The 27,222-nt window shown below is 45.2% G+C and overlaps 2 protein-coding genes across 4 annotated transcripts; one reads left to right on the forward strand and one right to left on the reverse strand.

Annotated features, from left to right (window-relative positions):
* Positions 1–1,447: 1,447 nt before the first annotated feature.
* On the reverse strand, positions 1,448–27,222 carry DPP7 (dipeptidyl peptidase 7). 3 transcript variants are annotated; one of them, XM_067309316.1, is made up of 13 exons: positions 27,079–27,222; positions 26,771–26,884; positions 24,363–24,448; positions 23,506–23,669; positions 19,845–19,980; positions 16,788–16,869; positions 14,829–14,995; positions 13,503–13,563; positions 4,616–4,734; positions 4,376–4,532; positions 3,464–3,528; positions 2,711–2,781; positions 1,448–2,069 (listed from the first exon to the last, which is right to left on the reverse strand). In XM_067309316.1, the coding sequence occupies exons 1-13, from the start codon at positions 27,149–27,151 to the stop codon at positions 1,928–1,930; spliced, it is 1,437 nt and encodes a 478-aa protein (XP_067165417.1). In that variant the 5' UTR covers positions 27,152–27,222; the 3' UTR covers positions 1,448–1,927. The 3 variants fall into 3 exon arrangements, with proteins under 3 accessions (XP_067165417.1, XP_067165416.1, XP_067165418.1); XM_067309315.1 differs by having other exon boundaries at positions 24,363–24,502; XM_067309317.1 differs by having other exon boundaries at positions 1,927–2,086; positions 24,363–24,502.
* Positions 5,802–12,728, forward strand: LOC106494266 (kelch-like protein 13). Its single transcript, XM_013954498.2, has 4 exons — positions 5,802–6,850; positions 8,545–8,797; positions 10,896–11,056; positions 12,244–12,728. Exons 1-4 carry the CDS (start codon positions 5,816–5,818, stop codon positions 12,637–12,639), a joined length of 1,845 nt encoding a protein of 614 aa, XP_013809952.1. The 5' UTR covers positions 5,802–5,815; the 3' UTR covers positions 12,640–12,728.

Genomic DNA, 27,222 nt, shown 5'->3' on the forward strand with positions numbered 1-27,222 from the left:
TAAGAGGATTGAAGAACTTGTATCCCTCTGGAAGGTCAAAAGACACCTAAGCATCTCTTCACTCAAAGACACAAAACAAGCCACTGTCCAAAGGTGGTAACTTGGAGGATACTTTCCAAGAGACTCATACTGAACTTGGGTGCTTTAATGCACTGTAAATCCTGGCAGATTCTCACTGGGTTGATTTAATTAGGAAGCCTGCTTGCCAGGAGCTAAGGACATTAGAAAGGCAATATAAACAAGAAATAATCCTCTTTGTCTGCAGAGATATCCACCATCATCATCTTTTTCTCCTGGGGTGCTGGTCCTGTATAATTGCTATAGGATAGCAGATCTCAATTCAAAAAAGTCTTGGTTTTTAGCACCTCAGTCAGGTTGCAAGTGGGAAGATTGTATAAGCCATAGTTGTAACAAACCTGAAGCCTGACTTTTAGGATGAACAAAAGGGACACTTAAGCTCTTAACAGAAGCGTCCAGGTTTTCCTACAGCATGAATGCAGAAGATTCAAGTCTTACTGAGGTTTCATTAATGTTCTTACTGTAGTTCCATTAACAGTCTTAAAATATTTCCGCCTTCTGGGGGTGCGGTTTGACTAATCGGGTCTTTTGCTCTTTGTTTGTAAATATCTGAAAGATCTGAATAATGGACCTTATCTATTCCTGCCCAGTGTGGGAGTGGGGGAGAGGCTTTGCTATTCTGTGCTTAAGAACAGGGGAGAGGTAAGTGGGTTTTATGCAAAACCTTTTGTCAGCACCTGAATATTGTGAAATAACCAGTGACTGACATGGTAGCTCTGGGAACCAATTGTACTGTGATAGCAGGAAGGACATAGTGCAAATACTTAACACAAAGCCTTGTTTTTGAGCAATGTAATAGAAGACGAAGCAATGCTGTGACTTTGCCTGTATAAGTAATGTTAGCATTTGATGACCTGTGAGGCTTCCCCATACCCCATATAAATCATTGTAAATTGATCAACTGAGACATTCAGTCAATTACTGTGTTGTAGTATTTTTGCAGTTATGCTAATATTTATTGGTACACAGTAATTTCAGTAGGTAAGAATCCACCTGTTAATGTGTAAAGATGAATTTATTACACCTTGAAAGGTGAGAACTATCCTTTTTTATCTTCTTTGGTTATACTACCAAGCCATGAAATTATATCACACACTTTAATAAACTTGTAATTTATTTTAAAAAGATTTGAAGATGTCTTAATTGGAAATGCACCTTACTGGTACCTGACATTCAGCTCCTGAGTGACAGCAGTACATGCTGGCATTATTTTGTGTGAATCACTTATCCACATGACATCTCTTATGCAACTAATGAGTACCGAGAACTTGATAAAAACAATGAGTGAGAGGTTGAGAGTCTTTTTGTGTATAACTGGTCACTGGTGGAATCCCATGTGAATTTTTGCAAGTAATGACTAGTGGAAAAGTAGAGGTATGATCATCTGATTTTTATTTGTTTCTCTAAAACCAATTTAACTTCAAACTGCAAACATACTGTTAGGGACAGTGATGATACTGTGTTCAGAGGAACAATACCCTATGTATTTATGTCAGCATCATATCTGTCCTGCCACATGAAGCGTGTTTTAAGTGTCACTGTTCTTGAGGCTTTCAAGCAAGCTTTTATTCTTTCCGCCACTTAAAATGACTTCTCATTCTATACAAGTAAGCATGAAACCCATGTAAAGTGGTTCTGGCTTCAGTCAGTGATTTGGCCTTTTGATTTTCTCATGATGCTTGATTAGGGGCAGGTTGGACACTTCAGGTAGATGACTTCTCATCGTCTTGGCAGAGGAGATAACACTTTCTCAAACAGGACAAACATAGCTCAGCAGGCTGTGGTCTTTGTGCCTCCTGTCACAAATGGTGGCAGCCTAGCACATTGGATGGAGGCCAGGTGGATATATTCATGGTGATCCACCTGCAAAAGTGCCAGATAACTTCTCCCATGCTTTTTCTATCCTTGCAGATTTCACCCAGTCATTAATGATGCTTGCTTCTAGCTTGCGTGCCTCAATGACAGATGGGGGGTCAGCTGGATTATGTCCTCTAGAGAAAGCAAAACACTATAAGCTAGTTAGCAGGGAGCACCAATACATTTCACAAGGTCTGAACCTTTGGGTTAAGTCAGTTTTTTTTTCCTCTTAAGCTGTGAAAGCCAAGCCAGGGAACTGGAGAACAGAAATTGCCTGTTTAATCTTCTGTTTTGTACTTCCAATTTATGTCCTGGGAAAACAAGTTGCAACAGGAGGGGGAGAGGCAGCCAGGTTGCCAGGAAGAGCACTGAGCTCCCACTGAGCTTCAGTAGCTGCTGCCCTCTCTCTTCAGAGCCTGAAGGCTGACAGATACTGCCGAAAGAAGTTGGACTACTTTACATGATTGTGCTAATTCTAGTACAAGCAGAATATGTTATAAACAAGTGCAAAGACAATAGTTTAGTGCTGAGCCTGAGACAAAGCTCCTCCTTAACAGCATGGTTTTCATGGGGTCCATGCAAACCCTGTATTAGGGAAGAAGATTGCTCTTCCACAGTTATGTCCTAACAGTCTGGTATTTAGTTCTGTTTAAATAAAGTATCTCCTGGTTTTTTTGGACTGTTGCCAGCTGAAGATAGAGCACCCAGAGCAACAGGATATTTTTATCCAAAGAAGAGTTTAGTACCTTGAAGCTGTCAGTTACCACATACTTACCGGAGATCCAGGTGATGAGCACCTCCCTTAATGGTTATTGCAATTAGTGAAGGACTTAGGCTGCTATTTATCTGGAATGAGAAGAGTCAGTGACAAACTCCAACCAATTTACCAGGCAGAACTGAATACCGTTTCTGAACAGGAAGAACAGTGGGGCAGGGCGCAGGAAAAGCAAGGGAAGATATCCTTGGTATGGCTGATACTGTGTGCGTGGCTACAGTCATAATGGGTCAAGTAGTCTGTCTCAAACGAACTGAAGCCTTTCGTTGCGAAAGAGGAAAAGTATCAACTTGCTCCAGTATAGGCAGTCTGAAATAACAGGCTCCTATGGGCCCGTCTGCCCCCCAGGCTGTGAACTACCTCTGAACAGGCTGTTCCTCTCACAGTGGGGATGGCCAAGCCACTTTAAAATGAGGATTGCCAGAAAGCTGTATTATAACTGGGGCTCTACTAACCTAAAATCCAGTTTGGGGACTTTTTTTATTGGGGAAAGAGACTCCTGCTTTGTCTGCCACTAACAAAGTCACCTTTGCTGGGGCACTGTTCCAGGCTGTGTTACAACTTGCTGTTCAAGTGTGTCCCTCATGAATGTCCAGGGGCTCCCAAATGGTTCAGCATAACACAGGACAAACTCACTTACAGAAACTCAAATGGACTAAAGATGCCAATGTTGGTTGAAAGGGAGAGGCAGGCAGGTGTATCACCTGCGGGGGCTACTACTTGTGCTGGGTGTCTGGGAGTGCACATACTTACCCCACCCCCAGCCCACGGGTCCAGGTCTCCGTTTGAAAAAATGATGTTGCTTGCACTTTTCAGATCTGAAATGCACAGAAACAACATTTGAGAGGCCTCCTTCCTGCCCATTTGCCCAAACTTGTTTGGCTGCTACAGCAAACAGACAGCAGCAAGAAACACAGGAGAATAAAACAAATTCTTGGCAGTTTATATGTTTCCCACTTCCTTCTAAAGGAAAGACAGAAAGGCCTGCGTGGCTGAAGCCAGCCTCTATTATCCTCTGCCAGCTGCCCTTGCTCCTCCAACCTCCAGGTGGGAAAGGCAACAGAAAGTTGTGCTGCAAAATGACTCCTGTGCTGTTTTTCAGAAAGAAATGATCCCATTCAACTCCTTGCTGCATGATGGGAGCATTAGAGGCTGGTTGCCTTGTTGGTGCAGGGATGCACGCAGAAAGAAGAAGGAGGTGGGAGAAACCAAAAGCACATCAGCACTAGAGGAGGGAGTCACTGCCATGAGAGGAAGGCAAAAGGTGGCTGAGTGCAGGGAGAGGGCAGAGAAGGGAGCTGTACTGAAGAACTGGGAAGGACTAGAAACCAGCTTGTTTGGTTCAAGTTGTTACACAGGAGCATAGCAGCTGCTGGCTGCCTGTGAGTTTCTGCCTGTATTTGTTAGTGAGATGCCCTTCCCCAGAGAGCTCATCAGGCCAGTGGGAGCACAGGGAGAAAAATCACAGGAGAATCATAGAATGGTTGAGGTTGGAAGGGACCTCTGGAGATCATCTGGTCCAACCCTCCTGCCCCCCACTCAAGTAGGGTCACCTACAGCAGGTTGCCCAGGACCCTCCAAGGATGAAGACTCCACAACCTCTCTGGACAACCTGTTCCGGTGCTCTGTCACCCTGCAAAGGGACCAGCAGCCAACATAACTCACCTCCTCCCCAGAAGTTTGTCTGCAGCCAGCGCGCTCGTGGACTCACGCACCATTTGCTCTGGCAGTACTGCTCTCTCATGGCCTCTGTGAATGGCATCTCAGGGAACATATCAGTGACATTGTTGCTGTTGAAAGTCAAGTTGATCTCAGTACAAACCTGTAACAGGTACAAGAAAAGTCATGGTGGGAGTGATAACCAAGGCAGCTGGTGAAGTCTGTTGCTGTCTCTGAACACTGTACCTGGTAGTCCCACGCCTCGGCATCCGAGCCGATGCCACAGCCTGTCGGGTCGGCGCAGGGCTGGTATAGCTGGTAGATGTTGTAACACTGCACCGTGCCGGAGGAGTTGTAGAACACTCCTGCCAAGCGGAAACACAGCACAAAGCCCAACCTGTCACTATGTTGCTGCCATACAACCCACCCTAGCCTCTTGGCACTCATGGCCAAGACCAAAGAGAAGGATGAACATGACAGCTAGATAGGCTTGTAGGGCTGGGACAGACCTAGCAGGATCTATGCCATTTTTAGGTTATGATCATAACTTTACACCTTAGGTGTTAGCCCAGCAAGGCTTTCAGATGGTCTCACTACTGTTTGTGTAATATCCTTTGCTTTTACAGTATCCATGGTGATGAAGAGGCTCCCAGGAGCTCTCTGCTGTCTCTGCTCAGTCAAAAAAACTGAGTGAGTATCTCTAGCCCTTGGAGAGCACCAGCTTCCAACTCCATAATGCATTCAGGAACAGGCTGTGTAGAAGAAATTAGCCACCAGCGAGATTGTCTTGAATTCTTCAAACTGAACAGACTTCTCCTATCCCCTGCCTCCCCCCCACAGCCAAAAGTAGCTGTAGTTTGAATGCATCAGATTAAGCAAAAAGGCCAAGGGCTGCCCATCACAGAATTTTGTTGGACTGTTGTTCAAAAAGGGAACCACGGCATGTACAGGCTTGCCCAGAGGAAGGAGCACCTGACCACTGTGACCCAGCAAAGCATAACCAGGGAGCTGCAGAAGAATGGGCCACTTTTGTGATAGTTCCCAGATAGCGAGACGGAGGAATGCGGTTATGCAAGGGGCTGTCAGCTACTGCCAGTGTCACGGCCCACAGGCGGGACATGCAAACACTGTGCAATAACCACCACCAACAGTGCACCTCGCAAATGATCTCACTCGGCCCTGCAAGGTACGCAGCACTCTGCTCCTTCAAAAGCACCAAGGACAGTCCCAGCAAGGACAAAGGCTACTGCAGCTACTGCATTTTGGACAGGACCATGCGAGTTGGCAGAAAAGTCTCCCTCTCCCTTAAAGCATGAAACCACAGTTTTTACTGCAAAAGATTGCCCAAGAGATGGCCTGACTGAGTACAACGCCTGCAGAGAGCCCTGGGGTCGCTCTCAGGGCTGAGCACCTTTTGGAGAGATGTTGCTCAGCTCACAGAGAAGCATGGAGAGGCTCGTGTCAGACACGTACCTGGTTAAACTCCTGGAAGGGATCAGCAGCCTTCGCTCACAGAGTGCACTGTGCGATGTAACACTGGAGGCAGAAGGGGTTTGCTTTCCAGCACACAAGATCATATTAGCATCAGCAAGTAATTACTGTAAAATCCTGTTTGTTGGAAACTTGACAAGAGCTGGAAGCCCTGATGGTAACATCCATCTGAAAGCTGTCAGTGCTGCAGGGCTGAGGAATGTTCTCAACTTCATTTATTCCAACAAACTGGAGCTTTCATTACAGAATATTGAAGAGACATTCAAAGCAGCGGAAACCCTGTTCGTTCGGGAAGTGATCAAGTTGTGCTTTCGATTTCTGGAAGGCTGCTTGAATTGTGAGAACTGCATGGATGTTCTCAACATTGCTAAACGGCTTGGTCCAGAAGAGTTGAGACAGAAAGCCATGTGCTACGTAGGGCAACATTACAAACAGATCCTGTCTGATCCTCAGTGCTTGAAAGGTCTGGACAGAGGGATCCTTTGTGAAATCTTAGACAGGACTGACACTGTGGGATGCAGCGAGCTGGAGCTGTTCAAAGCCGCTGTAAGCTGGCTGCAGCATGACCGCACAAGGCTGAAAGGTGCAGCAGATATTTTAAGGCGTATACGATTCCCTCTCATTCCTTTGCGGGATCTGCAGACATACATCCAGGACATGCCTCTTATGATGCTGGATTCAAACTGCCACAGGTACCTTCAGGAAGCTTTAAATTACCACTCCCAGCTGTATGCCCAGCCAGTCCTGCAGACTCAGCACACAAGCCCCCGTTCCAGCTCCACTGCACTGCTCATCACCGGTGGCAGAACCACCAACAACCACGTGTGCAGAGAGATGTGGGCAGCAGATCAGAGGTGCAGATCCTGGCGCAAGATCGGGGACCTCTGCATGCCAGTGTACAACCACTGTGTAGCTGTCATCAATAACTTCCTCTTTGTCATTGGGGGCCAGCATAAATTTGATCCCACAGGAAAGCAGCCGTCAAATGAGGTAAGAAAGACATGAGAAACCTTTAGGCTGGAAAAACGTCTAGTAGAGGGAGGAAGGAAGGAAGGGAAATGACCTGTGAGTTCCCAGCTCCCACTGGGACTTGCAGTTGGTAAGTGCTTCCAGAAGCAGCAAACTACTCATTTAAGGAATTCATTTTTAAACACTGCAAGTTGGAAATTTCTCCCCTAGGAGATACAGTTGGCTGCTGGGATGGCAGCATGAAAGTAGTTTGAGTTGAAAAGTCCCGAGCATCCCACTACCAGGGAGTGCTGGGCAAAGCTATATAGGAATGTGTGCTGAGGCCATCACTGTCTGGGAAAGGCAATGGAACGAAAAGTCACATTAGAGAGGGGAAGGAGTCATTTTGCTTGCTCACCGTAGACTTCTTGCCTTTGCGTATTTCTTATAGCTCTGTTCAATATTGACAGCCCTTGGGAATACATCTCCCACACTCTCTGGGAAGTGGCCAACTCCTGGCCAGATCTCATCCTGCTCCTACCGCAAAGTGTCATGCATATCTCTAATCTGTACAAACCCTGTGCAGTACAGGTTCAGCCATATTCCACATCACTCACTTGAGCAACCCCATGATTATTCATTCCCACCCTCTGTTGCTGCCCCAAGCCTGTTCAGAGGGATCAAACTCACATCTGATATCCCCTACCATGAGAATCACACCAGGGAGGCATGAATTAAAGCCTACCACCTCACTTAAGAACTACTCCTTCCTTCTTTTTGCACTTGAAAGGTCAATCTCCTCTAGCACCTGGAGAGCAAGACTTGCACAAGATTTTATGTTTTCCTGAATTGCTGGAAAAAACAGAACACACCTTTTCCATGATCCTAAGGAGCTTATTGCAGTGTTAGACTTAGCTCAGCAGTGCCACTGCAAACAGCAACTCTCTTTCTACTGCCTTGAAGGCAGGAGGCAGCTTAGCAACAGCTGAGCAGAAGACACTGAAGCAGCAGGGCTGTGGCTTTGGCTGCTAGGCTCCAGGATACAGCTCAAGCCCAGCCCTCAAAGCACAGTCTGTGGATATTTCCCTTGTTCAGTGACCTGGGTTTTCTAACCAACATTGACCAGACAAAGCTGAAGAAAATGTGAGTGGAGCCCCTGTCGTAGCAAAGGTGCTGTGCCTGCACAGTGGTGCCAGTGGGGAGGAAGGGGTGGGGAACCCGTCCTGCCTTGACTCACAGAAGAGCAGCAGGGAGCACTGATTCTGTTTTATAAGAGCTCAGCTGCCTTCTTTACTACATACTCAAACACAAGCAGAGATATACAGTGTACTTGTGTAGACCTCACTGGAACAGCTTTCAGGCAACACATGCTAGTTCATGTTTGAAACTCAAAGGTATTTCATTAAACGAACGTGTTTTGCTTTCTGCTTGCTGCAAGCTGAGAGCATAACCTGTGACCAGACGCAGCAAACCTGCAGGAACACAGTATCTGAGCTAAGTCGGAGAACGTGCACAGCACTTGCAGGGTGCCAGCTATGTCAGGGAGATACTGGAAGGATTCTGCTGGGGGGATGGCATTGGATATTGAGCCTACATATCCACAGGCCTGTTCAGGTCTGAATGTAACCCCTTCTTCAGCTCAGAGAAAACATTTAAACATTTCTTGGCCCCAGACATGAGATGCAAAGCCAGCTGCCTGCCTTCTACTAACCATCACCCTTCTGTTACGATTCTAGGTTTTCCGATTTGATCCCCACAACGCTTCCTGGCTCCAGGTTGCCAGCATGCTGGAGAGGCGAACACGCTTCCATGCAGATGTGCTGTCTGACTGCATCTTTGCCGTGGGTGGTGGGACATTGCTGGGGAACCTCACTCGCACTATGGAGTTGTACCAGCCAGCAGACAACAAGTGGGAGTTTGCAGCTCCTTTCCCTGTACCTATTGCTGATCATGCAGGCACAATCCACAAGGGAATCCTCTATGTTTCAGGTGATACAGCTCGTAGAACTCAGCATACTGCCACATAGCTTCATTGAGTTTTGCTGGCATCTTAACATCACAGGCCAAGCCTGAACCCCAGCCAATAACTCCCACAGCTCCAGTGTCCTTCTCCTGCTGGGTTAGCACAGCCTCACTGCAGTCCTGAATGGCAGGAGCTATTTTCTCTCCACAATATAAGAGGTGACATCACCTGCTTGCAATCCACACTCCTGCTCTGCTCTGAATGATGGCTTTGCTCTTGAAGTCCTGGCTAAAATCCCAAATCCTTACCAGCACAAAAGGCAAACCAGGGGGAGACCGCCATAGTGTTAGGGATGAGATTAAACTCTAGTATTAATCTGAATGGAAGATGTGGGACTAACTCCACTGTATTGCTTCGTTAGTACAAAATAAGCATAATGCAGGCTCTTACCCGCTGGGCTTGTACAGCTCTCAGTCTATAAGGGATCCTCAGTCTTTACAGGAATCTTTAGTAGATGGCGCAGTATGTTTAACAATAGAACAGCACGAATACAGTGGTTTACACACTTCAGGCAGTTGCTGTAGGATCTTTAGCTTCTGTAAGTACTAATTTGGACTGGAAATATAATCTTCAGTTTGTCCTAGGAAAAGCACTGTACTGTGTAAGAGAACAATGTTGTATTATTTCTTCTGCAATTAAAAGAGCCAGGCCAGTCTGCCATTGCTGTAGGATCCTTGCTTCTTAAGCACATTAAGGCCATCTGGGACCACTGTACTGAACCAGTCTAGATTCCTGGTTTTAATTTAACTGAGCAATTGCAATGAAGGGCACTTCTCTAAAATGGACCAAGGCCCTGAGAGCAGGAAAGGCAGTACTTGGGCTGATTAATCATTTCAGGTTATCTTAGAGAGACATATTCCACTGCTACCAGTGATCTGGCGATGAAGACAACCAGAAAGAAAGGATAATAGCTCAGAGGAATGTCTAAGGAGCTACAAGGCTCAGGTTCAAGTCCCTGCCTTGACAAAGCTAGCCCATGGTGCCACAGGCAACTCATTCAACCTCAGCGGACCTCAATTACTATCAGGGAACAAGGACAAAACTGCTGCCGTGCTACACAGAACTTCAAACATACTGTAAGTGAGCTCAGCTGGAATACACTGTCCCAGAGATATCCCTTACATATAGGACTTTTCCTGAACTCATTCATTTCTTTCTAAATCAGTGGGTTAACTCTGAATGGGATTTGGCTAGCCTACAGCCCTGCCGAGGCAAACTGAAAAAATAAAAATGCTCATTTAGTACAAGACTTAAAAGCAAGCTCCATGCAGACAAAATTTCCACACACAGAAAGAGCATCAAAGCCCCAGTGAGTTGTGGCATATATCTAAACCTCAACTATGATCTTCCTTGTTTGCAAAGGCTCTTTGTGTGTTGGAACTCAACAGGCAGACAATTAAAGAGGTTTACACTTCAAATCACAGCACCTTCCTTCTACAAAAAGTTGTGGGTTTTTTTGTTGTTTTTTTACAATGTAATCATGAAACGCTCCATGATGAATGTCTAACAAATACAAAAAGTTGAAAATAGCAATGGCAGATTGGCTCTGACTTTCTGAAAAGATCAGAAGCTTCAAGAACTTTGAATACTTTTCTTTTAAACAATCATTTTGGTGACTGCATAAGCTGGAAGCAGATTCCCTAACCACAGTTGTTACTGCTTCCTAGTTACACTTGAAATACCCAAAGAGCTGATACAAAAATCTTCTGTAGAAAACTATCTGCAGAAAGAGCTGGGACTGTTTTTTTGTTTTTAATATCTAAGAAGCTCAGGTTTTAAAGCCACCAAACTTCATTAACATCCAGTAAAAACTGTTAGCAACTGTCCTTTCGTGTCAAGAAAGCCTTCTCATTTCCAAATCTGAGCATGCCAAGGCAATAGAGAAATCTAGATCTTTGGGGTGGCATCTTTTGAAAGCTCCTAAAGGAGCAGAAATTCCTTTTGTTTCATAGTGATATGTTGTCAGAAACATCTTCTGAAAGCTCTAGCTTCTGTTTGCAGAGGGTTCGCTGGATGTCTGAGAGAATGGTGAATGGATTTTTAAGATTTCTGCTTTTCTTCTAGGGGGCTTCTCTGGTGGTAAAACCTTGCGAGAAACTTACAGCTACCTCCCTCGCCTCCGACGCTGGGTTGGTAACTGCGCCATGACTTTCACCCGCTGTGATCATGGGATGGCTACAGTCAGAGACAGGATCTTCTGCATCGGAGGAAGAACATTAAATGGAGTAAGGTCATTTGCTCCTATAATATCAAATCTGATCTGGAGTCTCTGCACTGCTAGGTTCTGGCTGTATTATTCCAGCAGGATGACCAATAACTCCATTATTTTTGGTCTCTTAGTGGACTGATACAGTTGCAAGTCAGGCCAATACACTTATGAAAATGTGCCTGCCATTACAATTGTGTACAGTAAAAGCTGCTCTGTTGTCCCACCCTATCTGCTACCACTATAAAGGCTGTTTAAAGCATCAAACTTTTTTAAATAGGAAAAAACATACAGTCCTCTGCAGCCACAATTTGCTAATCCAGGAAAACTTAAGTGTAAAACTGATCATGTACCAGGCCAAAACACATTGACTACTTGATTTTCCTTGTTTGAGCTGAGAGGGGCTAACTGTTGGCAGATTGGGAGAGGGATGGACTGTCTGCAGTAAGGACACTAGCCTCAACTTTAGGAGGGATGGGTTCAAGTCCTGGAATGCAACTGAAGTCTCTTCAAACCTAAATTTTCTCTCTCAAACAGGACTGAAAGCACTGCCCAACCTCCTGGGGAGGGGGGGGCTTGTAAGGAGACAGCTGAGAGGGACTGCAGTGCTCAGTCAAGGAGACTCTCATTCCCTGAAGTCACAGCAACTGAGCTTTTGAAGATCATTCAGCAATTCTTGTTTGAAAGTATAAAGACTCGCTTTGCCCCATTTTAGCATGGCCAGCAGTGCTACATTCAAAGGGAGAATGGTATTGGGGAAGTAGTAGAACTCTGTTTACAAAGAGAAACTTCACATCAAGTCTAACAAATTCCTTCAGTTGACACAAACTCACTTATTGTCCACAGTTTGATGCAATATAACACTCTTTAGATGAGTTCCTCCATAATGCCTTAACTCTATGGCGAGCAGGCAGGACTTGGGCTATGTCAGCTCTGATCTTTCTCAGTTCATTCCTCTTCATTTTCCCAAGAGGAGCAAAGCTCTTTTAGAGCAGTTCTTCAGTGCCATTCTGGTGTTTTATTCAGTCTCTTCTGAGAGTCCGATTGCTAAATCTGGATCACAAATGAGGCACCTTGAGGTCTGTAGGATTCACACAGATGTTGAAGCAGTGGCTTCCTTTATCATGAACCAAATGAGCCTGGCATGATAGTAATACCCACCCATGGCATGACATGATGGGTTAGTGTTGATCTGATTATTTGCAGGTGGAGAAATGGATTCATGTCAATGAGACGGAATATTATTGTCCAGTAAGCGATCAGTGGACAACACTAATGATATCCCCATTCAACTGCTGCCAGTTCAGCATCACAGCCCATGAGTCTACACTCTACCTTGTGGGAGGTGGGTCACTGCAGCACATGCAGAAGGAAGACAATGTTTTCTTGTATGACACTGTTGGGCGGGTATGGAAGAAAGCCAGCTGCCTGCCTAAAGCTCTGGTTGATCATGCCTCTTGCATGGTTAAGCTGTCCCAAGTGAATGAAGCCGACGAGGAGGGGAGAGGCATGAAGCGCTCACCCACTGGCAGGAAGAAGAAGTCTACTCTCAGCTTGTTCATCACAAACAAACAAGAGTCCCACTCTGCTTCTGAGAAGTGAGATGTGAATACGTGAAGCGGCCCTAACAGTGTTTGCCAAGCCCTCTTAAGTATTTTAAGAGCTCTACTAGTTCATAGCCAAAACCTTAACCTGTGATTTGGAATTGGTACATTCCTTAGTGTTATTGTGGTGATACACGCAGTTTGCAAGAACGAAAATTAGTTCCCAACCTTACTAAGCTGGGCCCAAACCCTTTTGTTATTTTAGAAATAAAAAAAATATATATACTGATCCCTTAAATCTATTTTTTGTCATTCATAGATTGTTTTTCATGAACAAACAATGATGATATGTAGAATTTATTTTCAATGAGCAACTTGATAAATTTTATCAAGGACATATTTTAAAAGAACTTTGAGTTCAATCTGCAATAATTTCCTTACAAACACTGCTGGCTGATAAATTAAGTATTCACACAGATATACATACAATATATTTAAAGCTGTGTTACTGCTGGATTGAGACTGTAGGGCACTAGGATGACAATCTTGTCTGCAACATGTGGACCAGAGAACTTCCTTCAGTGAACTTGTGACTGCTTGAGGTAGAGTATGGGTAAACTTTTAAAGAACAAAGTAACTTAAGAGTCCACATATCATGGACCGTCAACAGGCTAAAGGGCTGCAGTGGCTGAAAAAAAATTTCAGGAGAGTAAGATTGGAGAGGTGAGAGAATGAATTCATTGCCCATGAAATGGTAAGTATGCAATAAACCAATACAGGGCAAAATATCCCAGTGCAAAATTGAATTCTTATCAGCTCACACAATTTAGAACCTGTACAATAACAGAATTGCTCTATTTACAGATGCTTCTAGGAGATAGGGTTTTTATTTAAAAGACCAATCTGATAAGATTAACTCACCAACAAGAGCTGCTAGGCCTTGAATTGGGTCTGCGTGGGTAAGGATTTGCTCACAACCAACCTGGAGATGAAACACATGACAGGCAAATTGCACATAGGCAATTTAAAAGATGCACATGTTGTAGTTAGTTAATAGGCCTCCACAGAAGGGTTAAGCTGGAAGATTTGACGAAAGCGTGACTGAGGGGGGGCGAAAAGTATCACACACTTTATGGTTCAGCTGCTTTGCAAGGGCCTAATGGAACAGTTCTTTCGCTCTCCTCATCCCAGCAGCAAAATACATAGAAATGGGGAGAAAGTACTGGGCCAAACAGTTCATTTGCTGGGTTAAGTAACTGTAGCTGTTCTGAAGCCACAGGGAGTCACAATGGTTCCCAGCTCTCTCAGAATATTTTAATGCCCTTCTCAAGGGAGATTAGAATAATTATTTCCATTTTACAGATTGATAAACAGACACTGGAGGGGAACTGGATGCCCAGCTGAGCCAGGAACAGTACTTACTAAGTTCCTGTACAGTGTAGCTTGCACTACCTCTTGTACAATATGCATTTTGCTCAGGCAGGACTCAAAGCATAAATGCTAGCTGCTGTGTCTTTGCCATGAGGCCAAAGGCAAATAAAGCCTCATTGGTGTGGTGTGTTCATGTCTGTTGATGGCTGTTAGTTTAGCAGAAGAAAGAGTTGTAAAAGCCACTGGTGGTTCAGGATCTAAGTTGGGATCTTTCAAAAGAAGCTGACTACAAAGAAGTGTTTGTAAATCCTCTGAGAACCAGGCTCCTTTCCCCCACTTGGACATCTCCTACTCTCTTGACAGTAGATAGGTTGTGTGGTCCACACATCAGGAGATGTTTCTCTACATTTTATTCTGGGATATATCATCTTCCTGGCTGATGCTCAAAAAACAGCCAAATTCTTGGACCTCCAACCCCAACCACCAAAACAACCCACGTCTATGAAAGTGTGTTGAGGTAGGCTACAACAAAACTGTACTTTTTGAAAAGCTACAGAAGGTTTTTAGTTTTTAAAAGCTGAACTCAACAAGCCTGCACAGGCCTTCATAGCTTAAGTAAAAGCAGAGAATGGTAGGAGTGGGTCCAGCCAGCTCTCCCAGATGAGCCTAATATCAGTGAATTTCAAACACAGCAGTTTAAAACAGGTGTAGATTTACTGTCAGAGTGGAAGGGCTGTAATATCCACAGCTTCCTCCTCCTGTCACCCTCACCTGATAGTGTGCTTCTAATCCTAGGCTGTGCAGTCCCTCTGCATTCAGGGAGGGGCATGTCCATAGCTTCAGAAATTGTGATTCTCACCAGTGTCTGGTACTCACCTTCACTGGATTAGCAGGGAGGTGACCCATAAAGTCAGTCTTGTAGGGGTAATCCATCATGGCCATCATGGTGAAGGCATTTCTAGCAAACCCAAAAAGATGGTAAACATCTTCCTTGCTGGAAATCTTATTGCATGTGGCCATTTTGCTGCTGATTTTATCATAAGCTGCAGAGCGAAGTAAAACAAAACGCACAAACTTCAGAATAAATTAATACCAGGCTTCAGCATCTAGGTTCACTCAGGAGTAATGAGCTGCTATAAAACAAAGATGAAGTTTCTAATGGAAAGGATATGTTACCTCTTAATTTACACAGACATGGATGTTAAGCTACGCAGGAAGGCTGTGCCTGAACAACCCTGCACTGGCCCACATCCAGCCTTCTCCTTCCTTGCTGAGTCACAGAAATCTCTCTGGAGAACTCCAGATGGAAGAAACACACTCCGAGACAAATGCAGTCCAGACTGATGCAGTGAGAAGAACAGCTAAGTACAAACCTGTCATCCCTGGTGCCCTGTTTGCCAACCTCTTCCTCTCCCCTTCAAGCACTACTGGCTCCCATGCGGGACCTGCTGTGCTCTGCAGTGCAAGACTTGGATTCCTTAGCACAGCCAGGCAAGAGAGTCTCGTCAGCTAAGTTGTTAACACAGAAGGACAGGCTACAGTCACAAAAATCCCAGTGGAATTCACAGGTTAGAAGAACTGGCAGGAAAAAAAATCTCAGCAGCTAGGTACCTGTGCAGTAAGAATTGCCTAGTTTGGATAATCCTGAAGCTTGCAAGGTCACTAAGGACCTTCCTGTCACTTTCCTACCCTGAGATGTGCCTCCAAACTTTAATATTATGCAGAAATGTCAGCTGGAGTCTGAAGAGCTATCTTTAAAAAGATTCTTTCAAGAGGTACTCCACCTACTTTTGTATTTCTATTGGAGAAAGCTGCTCCCTTCCTCTTCCTAATCTTCCGTACTCCAGAGTCACAGCTCCTGTCTGTCCCCAGCTCTACAAGCTAGCTCACCAGAGCCTGACTATCTTCAATTGGAACCCCAAGGCCTGGGACCTGCCTCTGGATATTCACTTGAGAGGCTAAGCCTTAAATTTGACCTTACCATAGCCACCCTGCTACAGAAAGTATGGTCCCAGGCAGAGTTTGGGTACCTTAGATACTTAAAGGTAACATACCTTCTGCTGTGACCCAAAACTGTCTCAGAAAGGCATTTTGGACCCTCTCCTCCTCTGGGCAATTCCTGGACAAGTCACTGCAATGAGTCAGTGACAGCAGCTCACAGAGGAGGCACACAGCTACAACCTCTGACGTGCACTAGCACAAGACCAAGCTAAGCCTTGACGCTGCCCTCCAAAAAGACCAAGGACCCACCACTGCTCTAAGACCATGCAAGGCTCCCAGGAAGAGCTACATCAGGCCATAATGTCTGGCCTGACCTAACTGGGACACATTGCAGAGATCTTCAATCTCTGTCCTTGGCTTAGCCTAACTATCCAAGGTTGGGGATGAAGGAGACTGTGATGACTGCTACAAGGCCCAGATTGCCTTGCAGATATCAGTCAGATATGTGCAGTAAGCTGAGCCACACTGTTGCCATACCCATCTCAACAGTTTTGAGCACTTTGGGTGCGGAGGACAAGTATCTAGTAAAAGATCAGGCTTTATCACCATCAAAATGCAGGTGTGGTTGCACTTTAAGCTGGTTTCATTAACATGGTCCAAGCACCCACAAAGATGCTTTCATTTTGATGTCAGTCACTGATTTTAATGCTACTGAAACCATTCATTAAATCAAAAATAAGTCACGCAAGCAGAAATAAGAGGTCAGGTGAGCATTTGCATTGATTTAGCTGAACCAGTTTAAGATCTAACTGAAGTAAAACTGACTCAATACTTCTTCCACATCCCCAGGACTGCCTCCTGCCCAGCTGCACTTGTGAAGGTGTCTGTCCTTACCTCCACTCAGGTACAGATCCTTAATTTGCTGGAAGGCTTTGCGGACAGCTGTGACACAATCTGGGCTGGACTTCTGAAAATCCTGAAGGGACAGGAAAGAGACACAAGATTATGGTTGCACAGAGAATATACTACCTGTGAATGCTGCATCAAGAAGAAGCTGCCAGAAGTAGCAGGAGGTCACAGGGGTCACTGCAAGGATTAACTGGCCCACTCTGACCAGAGTAACACCTGTGTCTCCAGGATTGGTAACACTAGTACTTCTGTCTTGTTTTCCAGACAATCAGCATGTTCCAGCAGAGGCCAACAGTCTGCACAGCTCACCAGACCAAGCAGCAACTGTTTCATCAGCTCTCTGCTAGGATAAGCTATTAGACAGACCACTTCCCTGGGCTAGGCAATAAGAGGGGACATATTCCTTGGCCAGGATATAGGTACAGGGTGCAAGGTTGCTAGGCCCCAAGGCTTTTTTTTAAAACAAAAAAACAAAAAAACAAAAAAACAAAAACACACACACACACACACACACACACACAGTCCTCTTACTGCACTTTGTGTATGAGAAGGAGTCCTGAAGAGGTCAGTTGTGCATGGGTGGCAAAGCACTGGACTGGGTAACAAGACTCACTTTTCTTCTTGGCCTTGCCAGGTAACCAAGAAGGCCATGTCCTTTTTCATGGGAAAAACATTACTGATCTCCTTGAAAAAGACTTGAAGGTTTGAAGAGTTAAGGATGGATATGCTGCTAGAACAAGTTGTTTCTGCCATTTGAGTTAGCAATCCAAATTGTTTCTCTTCTGTCAGCTTGTAAGGCAGTTTGAGATTTGCTAGTAACCACTGCTTTGAAATAATAGGACTTATTAGGATAAGTCCTTTTATTTCTTTAAAAGTCTCTTCACCTATCCTGGGGTGATGTTAAGTAACCACTAATCATTAGTTTAGCATTTTTCTTACAAAGATCCAGTCATAACTAAAAATAGACTTGGGACCTTTCTTTCATTCATACCTCTTCTTTTGTTTGACAGTTCAGCTTAGAGAAATCACTTTCGGGTTGTCCACAAAGTTTACTGGACATCCACTTTAGGAGCTCCAAATCCCTTTCTGGATGACCTCAGATCTTCACCAACTCATGGCTCTAATTTGAGCACGGGGACAGACCAGCTTGGGACAGAGGAGCAGTTCCTGCTCTGGCCACAGTGACTGATTAGTTCCCTGCCTGACACATTAAGGAACCAGCACCGATTTCAGTTTTCCTCAGCAGACCACCATAAACCTGGCAACAGTTCAGCTGAGCCATTGCAGGAGCAGAGGTGGGAACCACTACAGCTGTTCCAAGGAAAGCTGTCCCCATTTGGTAAATCAGAGCCCTTTGGCTACCAGCTTTAGTCTTTTGAATCACATTTAAGTCAGATGTCTAAACTGATCTAAAGCTGATGGCGTGAACAGTCCCTGTAGTAGTAAGCTTGCTGAAAGCACACGTCGCTGTGTGAGTATTGTTCACACAAGTGCTTTCTGCCCAGCTGCAAGCAAAGCAGTTGGCACATAAAACCTAGTCTTAAGCAAACCATATGCAAAATAAGCTTTCTGCCCTTTGCTCGCCTCCCCCATGAGATGAAAGTTTGGGAAACCTGCTGGAAATCCTCAGTAAAAGTCACAGAGAAAGTTGCTTTGAGACAATGCGCTCTGGCTCATGGAAACAGAGGAAGAGAGCGCTCTCGCAATGACTCATGAAAGGTTTGCACCTTGATTAGTACTAACAGCTCTCAGGAGCATTCTCTCACCAAGGGAAGCAATTGAATTCAGACTTGTCTTCTCTTCAAATGCACAGACTGCTGTTACGCAAACACTCTGAAGGTAAAAGGAATTATTTTAAAAACAACACAAAGTGTTTGCTTAGAATCTCAGCACAGAGGTCTGTTTACTGTTGAGGAGAGAACATATTTTAAGGTTAATTGGAAATAGTTTTTCCACAGAAGTCGTCAAAGCCCTAATTTGAGGGGTGTGTAACAATTCACAGCACATTCATAACTGAAACAAAACAGCTATCAGCTGAACAGGGCTTTTGATAAGGAATTAGCTTCATCCATGGAAGAATTCTCACCGCTGGATCTGCTAGGTGATTAAGTGGTTTTACATTTTTAATTTAAAAATGAATAATTTTAAGGTGAGTTGTCTTTTATTCTCTTCTATGCTTAAAATTTTAACCTTACTACTGAGTTTGTTCATTTTCATATGATACTTCCTTATGTGTTCCAGTAATGCTGTCTGTGATTTAAGTCCCTGCATTGAAATAAGGTTTTCATATACTTAACAAGAGCAAAAAGACCAGTTTCATAAACAGATAGTTCATGTAAAGCCATCAATGTCACCCACACCTAGAAATTCACATTGCAAGAGATCTAAAACAGACACCACAGATTTCAGTACTACCAGGTAGTCTATTTCTGGCTTTGTAACAGTAAGCATAATTCAGCTCTCAGCAATATCACCTTCCCAAGGATTCTGATGCTCTCAGAAAGCAAAAGCCACATTTAAATTTGGGTATTGAGTGATCTCAGGACACCCTGTGTACTTTCACTCTGTGAAATGGAGACCTTCAAGCTTGTCAGTGAAATGCAGCCAATTTGGGACTAAGGAGCTGCTGTGAAATATTGCTATCAATGTGAAATACAGCATTTTGGGGGAGGATTTGAAGAATAACTTATCCAAAGGGGGTTCAACCAAACACAATGGAAAACTTTCAGGTTGGAATTTGGCCAAGTAACTAGTAAAGGGAAAGTGAATCTTTAATGGTTCTAAAGGTGCTGGAATTCAGTTCTGCTACTCAAAAGAGCAGCACCCTTGGGCCCTGTGCTGCCTACAGCTAAGGCAGTGCTTAATCATCACATCTGCAGCTGCTGCTGCTTTTCCTTGCAGGTCCTCATTTAACTGCATCCCCCATCCAGCACTGATGCTGCTAAAACTGATGTCTGCTTAAAGATGAGGAAAAGGAGAAAAAAAAAATGCTGCCTTCTTCAAGGAAGAAAAGTAATGTTCCTGAACAGAACGGTTACTTACTGCAGTTACATCTCTAAAGAACTGAGTGGGGTCTCCAAGCCCAGCCACGGACAACAGAGGAGCACTGGCAGCTAATGCTCCAGCCACAATGTTTGGGTATTTCATCCTCATGTAAGCGCTCAACATTCCTCCATAGCTGGCTCAGGAGAGAGAAGAGAGTTACTTCCTTTCACACACAGCTTATAACATATTAATTGCAGAGTCTAGTTGGAGGCCTGTAGCTAGAGGTGTCCCCCAGGGGTCAGTACTGGGCCCAGTCTTGTTCAACTTATTCATCAATGACCTGGATGAAGGGACAGAGTGCACCCTCAGCAAGTTTGCTGATGATACAAAACTGGGAGGAGTGGCTGATACCCCAGAAGGCTGTGCTGCCATTCGAAAGGACCTGGACAGCCTGGAGAGGTGGGCGGAGAGGAACCTCCTGAAGTTCAACAAAGGCAAGTGCAGGGTCCTGCACCTGGAGAGGAATAACCCCATGCACCAGTACAGGTTGGGGGTTGACCTGCTGGAAAGCAGCTCCGCGGAGAAGGACCTGGGAGTGCTGGTGGACACCAAGTTAAGCATGAGGCAGCAGTGTGCCCTTGTGGCCAAGAAGGCCAATGGTATCCTGGGCTGCATTAGGAAGAGTGTTGCCAGCAGGTGGAGGGAGGTGATCCTCCCCCTCTACTCAGCCCTGGTGAGGCTGCAGCTGGAGTACTGTGTCCAGTTCTGGGCTCCCCAGTACAAGAGGGATGTGGCACTACTGGAGCAAGTCCAGCAAAGGGCTACAAAGATGATTAGGGGACTGGAGCATCTCTCTTATGAGGAAAGACTGAGAGAGCTGGGCCTGTTTAGCCTAGAGAAGAGAAGGCTGAGAGGAGATCTTATCAATGTGTACAAGTATCTGAAGGGAGGGTGTCAAGAGGATGGAGCCAGACTCTTTTCAGTGGTGCCCAGCGACAGGACGTGAGGCAACGGGCACAAACTGAAACACAGACAGTTCCATCTGAATATGAGGAAAAACTTCTTCACTGTGAGGGTGACAGAGCACTGGAACAGGTTGCCCAGAGAGGTTGTGGAGTCTCCTTCTCTGGAGACATTCAAAAGCCGCCTGGACACGATGCTGTGCAATGTGTTTTAGGGGACCCTGCTTGAGCAGGGGCATTGGACTAGATGATCTCCAGAGGTCCCTTCCAACCTCAACCATTCTGTGATTTCAGACCAGCAGTCACAGGCTCACTTAACCAAGGCAAAAAGTAGTTTATGGAAGTTTAGATGCCCTGTGAATGTAATAAGACCTAGTTATGGTTGATGTGCAGCACACAGTATTTGCTAACCGGCCTTTCCCCCAAACACTCAAGCCAGCTCTGGTGAAAATATAGCAGACTGATTTGCTTCTGCAGCCAAATGAAAATCCTGCCTCAATATTTAACACTGCACCATCCTGAGAATTTCCTGATAGCTTCAGTGCAGAACCCAAGTCGGGTCTAAGTAAAGCTGCCCCTGTTTAAAGGAGGAAGGGAACACATTTCACATAAAGGATGTTTAAGAATGGATTATAAAGACTATCCAAGTTCTCAGCAGAGGATGTCCCTGAACACTACAAAACATGCGCCCCTCTCTAGTGCTGGGAAGTGGGAGGCATTTCCCCTTAGACACCCCAAATAACAGCTGTATAGATGAGTAGTGCAGATATAGAGAAGTGAAGACATCATCAAATATTCCAACAACTCTCAAAGCCATCTTGATAGCTTGAGTATCAGGGCCACAGCTCTGCAGATATATCAAACATTGCTAGATAAACCCAAGGCCACAAAAGCTATCCAGCTACAAATTTTTGTGGAGTTATTCTGAGGCCACTTCTAGGAATGGTAAATGACTCCCCCAACATATGGGTAACATCCTGACTGACTCTAAAGTCCTCATTCACAGCTTAGAGGTATTCAAGTCTCCCTCCCCACCACATTAAATGGTTGGGAGAAATACCATTCCCACATCACCCACAAGTAAAACAATATACTTCTCTCTAATCCTGCTCTTGGAGAAATACTTTAGCTGAAACCAGCCACAAGAAATTTCAGTTCAAATGATTGAAGTCTGGCAAAGTTATAAGCAACTGAAGAGATTTTTTTCATGGGAAAAATTGTGCAGTTCCTACACTGCCTTATTTCAGTATTCTTCACATGAGTTCAGTGCTGTTCAGACCTGTCGCAGATTGAACTCTGCTCCAGCACAAAGAGCTGTAGCAGCCTCTAACATGCAGCCCAGCTAGCAGGTCTCACAGAATCCCTCTCCCCTTTCCCTGCCCCAGGACATGCTCAGCTCCCAGCCCCTTTCGCACCAGTTACTGTCATGATATTCACAGTACAAATGCAACTGAGACCAACAGTCCCTCTGCACAGAGGAACAGACAGCACTATGTCACATTCAGTAACCATGACAGTAAGCTGGATGTGGTTACTGGTCAAATGCTTCATAGCTCACTGCAACCGAGTTAGAAGCCCTGCACTTAGTGGTAACCTTTTAAGGGGATGTGCTTCTTCTAGGTGTGTGGAAGAGCCATTCAAGAGACAGGGATATCTGATCAACAAGGTTCTGAACTGCAGCTGCTGTGGGGAAGCACTTCTGGGAAGCCAGGAGCAACTAAGCAGCAGGTTGCAGAGCAAAATTATGAAGGAACCTACAATTGAAAACAGCTATGGGTTGTTAAAGTGGCTGTGTTTAATAGAAAGCTGGTGGCCCTAGAGAGAACATTTTACCCATTATTAGTTAGTTTTCTGCATTTCCAATGTATAATGTTCTGATCCTGCAGGAGTAATTACCCATCTTCTGCAGTTCTGGCTGACTCATACACTGAAGATGTCTAGAAACATCCAGTCAGCATGCTTCTCCAAAGCCAAGACTGATTTGAGTAGTCTAGAGATAGGATTTGTAAAGCCATACAGCTGAGATATATTCCTTTCAATTGCTGTGTTTAACATCTGACTTAGCAAACAAAAAAAACCTCTGATATTCTTCAGTAAAACAACTTTGGAAGGCAAGAGCCCTGCAGCAGACTGCTCAGTATAGGTGTGTTTTCCTAAATTACACTGTTTATGTCAGAGGAAAGGCCACCTTGTTAAGCCTTTGTAATGCTTGGTCAAACAAGTTGATTTAAAGAGAGCAACTCTTGGGATCTGTTGACAGACAAAGGCGTGGTAGAGGTCAGCACTGCAGAAGTCTAGTGTTTACTGTATTTCAGTAAAAAGGAAGAAGAATGAAGAAGGGAGAACTCCTAGAACTTCTGGGTACAGTGGGCTTGGCCCATCTGGTCCTCTCCAACACCATGAAAATCATCCTGGCTTGGCTTCTCCCCCATGACTGCTGCATACATCCAGCTGATAGTGGCACAGCTAAGTCCAGATGACACAACCTTTTCTGATGCAAGGCAACGGCTTGCATGTCCTGCACCTGCTTTGCCATGTACTTGGTTGGAGAAGGCGGTGTGCAAGATTTGGGAGGGAAAGATGGGAGGGCTGACCAGACCTTGGGGTAAGATCTCAAGAGCTCAGGCACAAGCAAATCTGCTCTCTTTAGAATAGCTTAGAGCTCAACCTTTACAGCTTACTTCAGGGCCAAATGGATCTATGAGATTGTGGCTGGGAAAGGATGTAGAGAAGGGAATGAGCACACAAAACCTTACCTGCCTCCAAAGGCAATAACAGGGCAGTCTGTGGCACTGTACTGCTGTTTGAGCTCAGTAATTAGCACCGCATAGTCAGCTAGGGCTTGTTCCACAGTGAGCAGACCAGTCTTCTTCCTCTGGATTGACTCAAGTCCAAATGGAAGAGACTTCCCATAGTACCTCTGAAAGGAAAGAAATAAGCTGCAGAAATGCTGGTGTTGAGGTGCGGAGAGGTTCCCTCTCCTCCCTTGCTGCAGTCAAGCCTGTCCAGGATAGTCATAGCTGTCCCTTTCGAGAAGCAAGTGATCATGAACAACATCACATGCACCATGGGATAAGCATGCACAAATGGGTAATGACAGGGCACATGGCATCCTCTAAATTGTTCTTAATTGAGGAAGCGCCTTTTTTCCTGCATCTGCATCTGATAAAACAGAGATCTTCATTCTTCCTGTAGAGGATAAACATCCTGTGAGAAGTAGGTGCTACGTGGGCCCTCAGCATGTGTCTCTCGCCTGAAATCCCCAGATAGAAAAAGGGAGGGAACAGCATAATCTCTTCATCCATAGGTTGGGGGATGATAGACTTGCTAGGGTGGTTTGCCTAGGCAAAGGTTGGTTTGAGACTTTGCAGGGTAGAGACAATAAATATAATCCAAACAAAGTAACTTTCCAGTCTAGTGTGGAGTTCAAGGCTAGCAGAAACTACTAACACTGCTCTAAAGCAAAAAACACAGCAAAGGTTTTATTGAAAGAATAGTCTGTTTCCTGGATTGCTGGTAGGCATATTAAAAGAAAAAAAGAATTCAGGGGCCATGGCTGATTCAGAGGCAAGGGACAAGAATCTATAGTATGCAAAATGACTGAAATACTCACATGCTCAGCAAAAATCACTAGTGCTTGCTGTTCTTCTGCTAATTCAAATATGAAGTCAGAGTTCTGAGCGAAAGTCCAGATGTCACCTTCATTGCCAGTATAAAAAAAGATTGGTCCAAATCCTTTGTTCCAAAACTTTGCTGCATAAGACAATTGGCAGAAGCAAATGAAAGAAACTGGGGGGGGGGGGGAGGAGGGAGGGGGGAGGAACTGTTGGAGAATGAAACCACTCTACTTCCGGTGAGTCTGGGCAGGAACCCGATGAACTGGCTGAACAACTCACTGAGACCAATGCTGGGGAATACAGATGTTAGAAAGGCAAGGCTACAGAACATCTGACTTGACAAGGGGTAAATAAGAGCCTCACTCAGATCAGTATATGGTCTGAAACTACCGCTTCTGCCTGAAAATCCTTAAGATCTCAATTCTGCAAGGCATTTGGAACAGCTGCCACTATAAAAGTAATTTTCCATTTATGTAGCTTGTTTCAGTCCAAATCATCCCAAAACACTTTCACAGATCAATTTTTCCACAAAACAAATGTTAGGGAATTGCCTGCCTGTTTCTGCTGCTCTTACTGTGATGTATAAAATACAACCAAGCTATAAGCCATATATGCTTAAACCACTACCTCTGTCTATAACCGAAGGCAAATTGAGACCAATAGGACAACCTGACTGTCGATGGCAAGACTTGCTTGTGTAACAAACAGTATCTTTAATGCCTGCTGAATCTAACACACATTTAATTTTAGTTTAAATTGTACAGGAATAAAGAGGGATAATAAACAGCAGTTTTCAACAACATACCTCAAACTTTCTGTTGAGTGTTGATTTCAACACATTGCCCTATCACCCACAGGGAACATATGTTCTAACAGGGGCTGTCCTGGAGCACGCCACCGAAATATCTCATGTGAGGCTCTTGGCATTAACAGAAGTGCCAGAATTTAATTCTCAGCATTCTCAGTGTAGACTTGCCAAATAAGAGTTGGCTTGAAATTTGGCTTTTCATTAGAGAAACTGCTGATTTTCGGCAGGTTTGTAAACAAAGAGGCTGACTCAGGGTTGCATTTGCTTTGGGGATCAGGTAGGGAATTGAAATGCTATCTTTACTCTGGCATTTCTTCTGATATGCTTCATAGCTCATGGAGTAAACAATCATTCACATGATCCAAACACATAAATCAAAGAGGCTGCTTAAAAATGTATCTATTTTTAGATTGAAATCTTGGACAACTCCCAGCTAATCACAACAAACCAGATGACTAGCTTGAGAAATAATAGTCTCCTTCAGATTCATTCTGATAACCTGAAAACATTCACATTGCACAAAAAGCAGTAAAGGAGAAAAGGAACTACTCACAGGCATTTTGACTAAGAAACTATTTGTAAAACACTAAAACTGCACAGTTAATGCTTTGTTTCAGCTCTAATTAACAGCCTATCCAGGCAGGACACGCAAATAAAACAACACTTAAAAAGAAGTTAGCTAATGCTTTAAACCAGGCAATCCCAAAGTTCTCTTCAAAAAGGACCACTTAATTTGTGAAACTGAAGCCTTGGATGTGCTGTTAAAAGTCATCTGTGTTATGGTATCTTTGTGGTAGGAACGGAACCATGATTTCACCTTTAGTGAAACATGTACAACTTCCTGGCTCGTGCTCTGGGTGTATGATGAATAAGTGACCAAGTGATGGGCTACAAGGACAGGCTGCAATGGTGCACGCTGAGCCCCTGCAGCAGGCAGTTGGCAAAGCAGCAGCAACCCAGCACATGAGGACACAGCAGCACTCAGGGGTTGTATTCCCGGCTCAACCTCTGCTCCCTCACCACGACCCTCTCCCCGATTCCTTCAAACTTCTAACATGCAGAATTCAAGAGTCTCTGATACTGGCTATTTAAACCTCTGTCTTTTTAGCCATATGCGGTTTTGAAAAGCCTCCTTTCTCTTATTGTTGCACAGAAAATAACTCATTATTTGGCCAGAAATGAAGATACTGCTGGCTCTTTGCTGGAACCTCTTTCAGTACCCAGCATAGTTTAAGCTATATAAAGTTTTAGAACTGTAAATAATGCAGGACATCGATCCAAGAGACATCTGTCTTCTTAGTGCAACGTTTGGGTCACTATTGGCTTTTCCTGCTGCACCCACTGAACTTAGAAATTGAGGGGACAGAGAGGGGAGGATAAGGAAAATGAAGAGGGGAAGAACGAGTTCTTGAAGAGCCTATACTCGGATTAAACTGACTGTTCAGCATAGCTCTTTGAGCAGCAAACAGAGAGGCTCTCTACCACAGCACGAGAGTGATTAAAGCTTAAAAAGGAGAGAAACTCGGCCGCGGCCCCTGCCAGGGCCGTGCCTGGGCTGGGAGCAGCCCGGTGGCGGGGTACTGCCCTGAGACCCACCTGAGACCAGGTACCGCTGCTGAAAGGTCTCGTTGCCACAGGTCTTGAAGTTGAAGTGGTCCCGCACCTGTGGGAAGAGCCGCTCCTCCAGGCCGGGCCCCGCCACCCGGGCAGCTGGAGCGCGGCAGGACCGTCAGGGAGGGGGTCACCCCGGCCCGGGCCCGGCCACGTCGGCTAGGTCTGGGACCCCCGCCCGGGCCTGGCCCGCGTCGGGACTCCCAGCCGGGCCCCGGGGCGGTTCCGACCCCCCTCCCTGGACCTCCCACCCGGGCTGGGCCGGGCCGGGCCGGGCCGGGCCACCCACCCACCGGGCGCGCCGCGGCCCTGCAGCAGCAGCGGGGGCAGCAGCAGGAGCAGCAGGAGCGGCGGGCGCGTTCCCATGACAACCGGCCAACTCGCGTCCCCGTTCCGCGCTTGTTAGACAACTGCTCCCGCGTTGAAACACCGGGAAG

The sequence above is a fragment of the Apteryx mantelli genome, chromosome 21 (assembly GCF_036417845.1).
Source record: "Apteryx mantelli isolate bAptMan1 chromosome 21, bAptMan1.hap1, whole genome shotgun sequence".
Lineage (NCBI taxonomy): Eukaryota > Metazoa > Chordata > Aves > Apterygiformes > Apterygidae > Apteryx > Apteryx mantelli.

Excerpts from the sequence above, each read along its gene's own strand:
- LOC106494266 (XM_013954498.2), top strand. The coding sequence starts at position 5,816 with ATGGAGAGGCTCGTGTCAGACACGTACCTGGTTAAACTCCTGGAAGGG. Across the intron at positions 8,798-10,895 it reads GGGAATCCTCTATGTTTCAG|GGGGCTTCTCTGGTGGTAAA; the intron begins GTGATACAGCTC and ends CTTTTCTTCTAG. Across the intron at positions 11,057-12,243 it reads GAGGAAGAACATTAAATGGA|GTGGAGAAATGGATTCATGT; the intron begins GTAAGGTCATTT and ends GATTATTTGCAG.
- DPP7 (XM_067309315.1), bottom strand. The coding sequence starts at position 27,151 with ATGGGAACGCGCCCGCCGCTCCTGCTGCTCCTGCTGCTGCCCCCGCTG. Across the intron at positions 24,503-26,770 it reads GCAGCGGTACCTGGTCTCAG|CAAAGTTTTGGAACAAAGGA; the intron begins GTGGGTCTCAGG and ends TGTCTTATGCAG. Across the intron at positions 4,735-13,502 it reads AGGCCTAGCAGCTCTTGTTG|GAGTGTTCTACAACTCCTCC; the intron begins GTGAGTTAATCT and ends TCCGCTTGGCAG.